At 37.0% G+C, this 7,038-nt stretch overlaps 1 protein-coding gene across 1 annotated transcript; it reads right to left on the bottom strand.

Annotated features, from left to right (window-relative positions):
* Positions 1 to 1,397: 1,397 nt before the first annotated feature.
* Positions 1,398 to 6,824, bottom strand: LOC110441072. The gene is made up of 2 exons (XM_021484172.1): positions 6,558 to 6,824; positions 1,398 to 1,896 (listed from the first exon to the last, which is right to left on the bottom strand). Exons 1-2 carry the CDS (start codon positions 6,694 to 6,696, stop codon positions 1,469 to 1,471), a joined length of 567 nt encoding a protein of 188 aa, XP_021339847.1. The 5' UTR covers positions 6,697 to 6,824; the 3' UTR covers positions 1,398 to 1,468.
* Positions 6,825 to 7,038: the final 214 nt, after the last annotated feature.

Here is a 7,038-nt window from a genome sequence, read left to right as displayed (position 1 = left end):
CTACCGCTGTACAACTATAAAGTGTGTATGGTGAACTCATGTCTCTCGCTGTACGACTATAAAGTGTGTATGTTGAACTCATGTCTACCGCTGTACAACTATAAAGTGGGTATGGTGAACTCATGTCTGTTCTGTTACATCACAGAATACTATAAAGTGTGTATGGTGTACTCATGTCTACCGCTTTACAACTATAAAGTTGGTATGGTGAACTCATGTCTACCACTGTACAACTATAAAGTGTGTCTGGTGAACTCATGTCTACCGCTGAACAACTATAAAGTGTGTATGGGGAACTCATGTCTACCGCTGTACGACTATAAAGTTTGTATGGTGAACTCATGTCTGTTCTGTTACATCACAGAATACATGCTGATGTCTGGTTATATCGCCCATGCTGTTCCTCCCTCTGAGATCTTTTGGTGACGAACATTTTTAGTTTCAACATATAAGTAAACATTACAACAAATATCATTTCCCATCTATTTTTAAACACAACCAATTCTTTTAAATACTCAGGAAGAACGTTGCTTGGTCTGCGATATCAAACAAAATAGTATCAGACAAAGATCAAAAGGTTCATTCCAATGTATATTTAGGGTAGCGGAGTGCAAATTGCCACGGCTCTTTCTCTCTGATGTGATATCCACACATCTGTCTTGTCGTCAGTATAACGTTCAGATCCACATTAATTATAATCGACCTCGGTACCTGGTTAATATTCTGCTGGTGTAGGTAACGTATGATTCCCACAACTCTTTTAGACTCTTTTAGAAGACGCTAGTATTCATTTTTCTACATTATTGTGTTACTGTTCTGCCTACTATTTCATCAATAAAAATTTGTTGTAGCTCTGGCAGGTATCTTACTATTAAAAAATAAAAGGTTTTTGTGGCCCTGTAAGAATGTATCAATAAAATAGAGGTTCTGTATATGCTTTGGCGGATATTCAATTAGTAAATATAAACGTTGCTGTTAGAGATCTGATTGGTGTTTTATGTTATCAATAACTCGACATTATTCTCTTCTGGAGCAAACAGACCCCAGGATTATCTGTAACCCTGTAACTTGAATCTATTTAGACACGGTTAACGCAAATATTACTCAAATAATTATTTCTGTTTTGTATCCAGAAGTTTGTAACATTATGAAGGTTTTTTTTAATATCTTTCTCCTTTTACCGTGTATGTCGTCATCTGTTATAAACACTTAAGACATGCTGTTTTGACATTTAGTACAACTGATCAGTCCTAAATGGACGAACTATTCTTAATATGGTTTTAAACAATGTACGTTGTTTGGTTACCTGAACTGACTTACTAGATAATATTTACTTTTAACGGGGTGCTTTCTTATTTCGTAGTTCTAGTGAATTTACTGTTAATAGAAAAATATGATTTTGGAGCTCTGGTATTTTATTGGTTATTAAATTGTCAAAGCACAAAAGTACATACTAGTAACAGTACAGTTATCCAAACTGACAGCACCAACTGGATATATGATCGAGAGAAAACACCTTTCCGTTGACAACCATCTGGTGTTGACCGTTGACTCCATCCTCCATGGTTCTCTGTAGTGTTCCCAGATAGCTCGTCAGCTGAGCTACTGACATTGTTTTCAGCATGTCGCCATGTTCACGGAGAATCTCCTCTAAGTAAGATCGAGTTTCATTGTCGTTATTGACATATTCAACATACCCGACGAACTGCCCCAGCAGCTGTAGCGATTGTTTTATCAGATACTCTCTCTCAACGTCTTCAAATCGCAAAGGAAGAATAGCTCGACGCCTTCGCAGAATTTGGCTAGGGTTTTCTTCTGGAGAAGAGAGTTCCCCACTTTCCCAATCCGTCGCTATTTGTCGTGTAAAGTAGGACCGCAGAAACTGTGCAAACTCGTCTACAAAGGAGCAAAGTCAATTTATTATGGAGGAGCAGGGAAAATGTAAATATGTTTTAATGCTGATATCAATCATGTTATATAACAACATTCATGATAATTTACATAACATTTTATAAATCGATGCTGTGTCATCTAGACAGCCAACTAATAACGAAAAATTCGCTGAATAATAACATCAATGTTTAGAGCATGAAGGAGACGTGGACTGTGGCAATAAATCACAGAACTTATTATCATATAGATAACCTTTTATTATATATACATAAAACGGTTAGGTGATATAGTTTACAGAACTATGCTTATTATCATATAGATAACCTTTTACAGTTTGGTAATCACACTTACCTTTTCAAGGTGTACATGGTTACATTGTGAATTTGATTATAAATTTACTAATTTAAGCACCAATATTTCAAATATGAACTATTCATTTTCTTGTTTTTGAAATAATGTTTATTCTAACGTATATTTGAGTTAGAAGTTTCACATTGTTATAAAGGAGACGGTGTAGAGCGGTAGTTTCATGCCGAAATGTCTTTTTAAAGCAAATGTGTCGATTTATTAACACTTATTGGATGATATTGTTTTTCTTCAAAACCATGTTAAAGTGGTCGACTGTTTCTAATGGCAAACCGTCTCCTCTAGGTACGTATGCTGGTACCTATATATACATAAAACGGTTAGGGGATATAGTGTACAGAAATAGGAAGTTTAAATTAAGGATAAATGTCATGTTTAAAATGATAGCCAGATAAAGAAGAAAAGTTTTAGGTTAAAGCATATTCAGCTAAAACAAGAGAAAAGTTGATGGGCTAGGAGATAAAGTTGATGGGCTAGGAGATAAAGTTGATGGACTGGGAGATAAAGTTGATGGGATAGGAGATAAAGTTGATCGGCTGGGAGACAAAGTTGATGGACTAGGACATAAAGTTCATGGGCTGGGAGATAAAGCTGATGGGCTGGGAGATAAGGTTGATGGGCTAGGAGAGTAAAGTTGATGGGCTAGGACAGATAGTTGTTTGGCTGGGAGATAAAGTTGAAGGGCTAGGAGATAAAGTTGATCGGCTGGGAGACAAAGTTGATGGACTAGGACATAAAGTTCATGGGCTGGGAGATAAAGGTGATGGGCTTTGAGATAAAGTTGATGGGTTAGGACTTAAACTTGATGGGCTGGGAGATAAAGTCGATGGGCTACCCCCTAAAGTTGATGGGCTAGAAGATAAAGTTGATGGACTAGGACATAAAGTTCATGGGCTGGGAGATAAAGGTGATGGGCGAGGAGATTAAAGTTGATGGGCTAGGACAGATAGTTGTTTGGCTGGGAGATAAAGTTGATGCGCTAGGAGATAAAGTTGAGGCGCGAGGAGACAAAGTTGATGGGCTCGGAGATAAAGTTGATGGCCTAGGAGATAAAGTTGACGGGCTAGGAGATAAAGTTTATGGGCTAGGAGATAAATTTGATGGGCTAGGTGATAAAGTTGATGGGCTCGGAGATAAAGTTGATGGACTAGGACATAAAGTTCATGGGCTGGGAGATAAAGCTGATGGGCTAGGAGATAGAGTTGATGGGTTAGGAGACAAAGTTGATGGACTAGGACATAAAGTTCATGGGCTGGGAGATAAAGTGGATGGGCTAGGAGAGAAAGTTGATGGGCTGTGAGATAAAGTTGATGGGCTCGGAGATAAAGTTGATTGGCTGGGAGACAAAGTTTATGGGGTAGGAGATAAAGTTGCTGGGCTAGGAGATAAAGTTTATGGTCTAGGAGATAAAGTTGACGGGCTAGGAGATAAAGTTTATGGGCTAGGAGATAAAGTTTATGGGCTAGGAGATAAATTTGATGGGCTAGGTGATAAAGTTGATGGGCTAGTAGATAAAGTTGTTGGGCTAGGAGACAAAGTTGATGGGCTAGGAGATAAAGCTGATGGGCTGGGAGATAAAGTTGATGGGCTGGGAGATAAAGTTGATGGGCTAGGAGATAAAGTTGATGGACTAGGAGATAAAGTTGATGGGCTGGGAGATAAAGTTTATGGGCTAGGAGATAAAGTTGATGGGTTAGGAGATAAAGTTGATGGGCTAGGAGACAAAGTTGATGGGCTAGGAGATAAAGTTGATGGGCTAGGAGATAAAGTTGATGGGCTAGGAGATAAAGTTGATGGGCTGGGAGATAAAGTTGATGGGCTGGGAGATAAAGTTGATGGGCTGGGAGATAAAGTTGATGGGCTCGGAGATACAGTTGATGGGCTAGGAGATATAGTTGATGGGCTAGGAGACAAAGTTGATGGGCTAGGAGACAAAGTTAATTGGCTAGGAGACAAAGTGTTCAAAGTTTCTGGTAGATTGCATTTCAATTATACGGTTGAAACAATGGTTGAGGTTTCATAATAATCGAAAATTAAATAAATTAAACATAATTCAACGTGGCTCATTTTCAGTGGAGTTGAGTGAGATTAAATTATATGAAAATATCTATAAAACATTTACCGTTCTGTTAACTTTAGATCTATCTAAAAGAGGTAACACCATATTTACATTAAATTGCATTTTCAAATTCTTTTTTTCTTTCTTTAAGAACGAGTGCGCCTGCACCCCGCCATATAATAATTCTCTATATTGAGGACTATATACCCCATGAAGGGATTTTGTCATTTCTCAAACAAAAAATCAAAATTAACTGAAACGTACTTTTTATGGAGTTATATTTAACAGATTGATGTGAAATAGCTTGGTGTGGCTTTGTGAAAGCGTAGATGGGAAGACTTATGAATAGACGTTAACATAATGTTATAGAACACCTCTTACCGAGGACAATTTACTTGTCGACTGGTTTCCGCTAAAAAGTATCTAGTGATATACTGATCATTGGCCTTGTGACAGGAAAGATTGTAGTTTGAAAGCCGTTTTTATTTCTACAAAATACCGCAAACCAAACCACCTAAGGTCTACAACTTACAAAACACGTGTGGGATGTCATATACCTCGGCCTTTTATAGTATATTAGGGTTTAATATTGTTTCGACTTTATTTCAGACAAATACTCATCTACGTTAACTAAGTCTTGCAATCTCCGCTCACAAGCCAAAATTTAGTTCTGTTCCTGCCATGGAATGTAAACACACAGTTGAAACATGTTATTTTTGTGGTAGCATAAGGTTAACTTTTGACGTTAAACTTATTAGCATAATTTAACAGACAGTTCTGACAAGATACGGAATATTTCCTGATATTTACATTATACCCATATTCAAATATATAGAGGATCTGACACGAGTGTTCATGTAATATTTAATTTATTGAACGAGTTTTTATTAATTTCATATGAAATTAATAAACGAGTTAATAAATTTAATATTACATGAATCTATTTATTAGATAATTCGAGAAACACTCTTTTTCTTGACACATCTCCTCTATATAAACTGTACCGATGGCTGACGAAAGGACGCATTACATGCATTTTGTTTGGAGCTCGCTGCGCCTCAAAAAAGAGTTTCAGAAACTTCTTCCCGAGAACCTTTTCAATGAACAAACACTCATTTAGGTTTTCTACTTCAACCAATGTTTTAATAATTATCATAACAACATTAATTATCCTTTTTTTTATACGAAAACCATTCAACTAATTGGCGTTTACGAAAATAGCAGTGACGTCACATATATGGCACAACGGCGCGTGCACTGTCAAAGTAAAGGTCATTACAATATACATCGAAGTCTGCACTTTTTAAAAGTTTAAAGGGACTGAATTGATTGTCACTCTCTATAACACAAGCGAAATTTTTTTTGGAGAGGGATGTTGGTGAATGTGAACCTCGATGTTTCCGCCTGTCACTGAGTCAGAAAATATACTGTGGAATCCGCCATGAAACTGGATCACTGATGAAGTTGACCGGTTACACATGTTTGCCATTTGTTGCTATGTTCAAGTGGATTTTAAACATGTTAAATTTGTGTGAAGCTATCACTCGTGTTTATATAATGTTGAATTTATTAAACTCATTTGTTAATTGTATTCTCCCAGTGTCCCTGCCTCTGTATCAATGCAAATAGTAATCCGGTCAGCCATTTTGTTTACAAACGTAGAAGTTGTAGTGCGTAGGAATATGACCTGTTTCCCACGGTGACAAGACTCATTTGCATGTTTATAGTACGTGAGCTATATCGTTTTTATTGAACGGCAATATGGCACGGAAAAAGCATGTATTATATAATAAAATGTGTCAAACCAATATCAGACAAGTTTTCACTACCATTTTGTATTTTCTTGGCCAAACTCTTCTTTCCTTGTGACCAAACTATTCCCTTTTTGAAGTTCTATGTTCCATTCAGTGTACGTCCACGAAATGCTTTCAATAACAACAAACTGGTTTTGGAAAATCTTAGATACCAATAAGCGAAGTACTTTTTATCATATTGCTCAATAAAGTATTTAATGGGAACTTTTACATTCTGTTCTGCCAGTATTATACTTGAATTTTATCTAGTTTTACAATAACGTTAAATAGAACATCGTTTACCACAGAAATCAAAGGTGGTGATGGTGATTTGGTCACGCTGACCTCCCGAACATTTGAGGACACCAACAAGGCACAAGTAAACGTCCTGTGTGATAAGGAGTGTTCTATTTTGTGCGAGGGTTTCTTGTATTAAACATACTTACCGAACGTTCTAAATATTGACTGCTCCAGTTGAACTCGAAACCTTTCCGTAACATTCTCGAGGGTAGGGGCTCCACGCCCTTCCTCCAACAGTAAGCAAACTCCGACGACTAACAGACTAGCCCTATGGAATAATTCCATAGTAAACAGGATTACAGGTAAATATACACTGTCTCTTCTATTTTCGGCTCTCTGTTATCGGCTTCGTGCTTTCGGTGATAAAGACTGAGCGCTTCCTACGAATGTCGCCTCTATAGGTCTATACTCAGCAAGTGACGGTTAGTTTGTTGTTAGTATGTAAATAAGTTAAGATGTAGGCAATCAGATTAGATATATATATATCATGTTTCTATTTTCATTTTATCTACCAGCAAACGTGTTATCCGATTGTACGACTAAACGTACAATAAATTAATCCTACACGACGAAATAGCTGGTAAGTATGCTTAATTAATACACATGAATTTGATAGAACTTGTTTTA

Source organism: Mizuhopecten yessoensis, unplaced genomic scaffold (genome assembly GCF_002113885.1).
Source record: "Mizuhopecten yessoensis strain PY_sf001 unplaced genomic scaffold, ASM211388v2 scaffold715309, whole genome shotgun sequence".
Lineage (NCBI taxonomy): Eukaryota > Metazoa > Mollusca > Bivalvia > Pectinida > Pectinidae > Mizuhopecten > Mizuhopecten yessoensis.
This window is presented reverse-complemented; position numbering and strand designations above follow the sequence as displayed.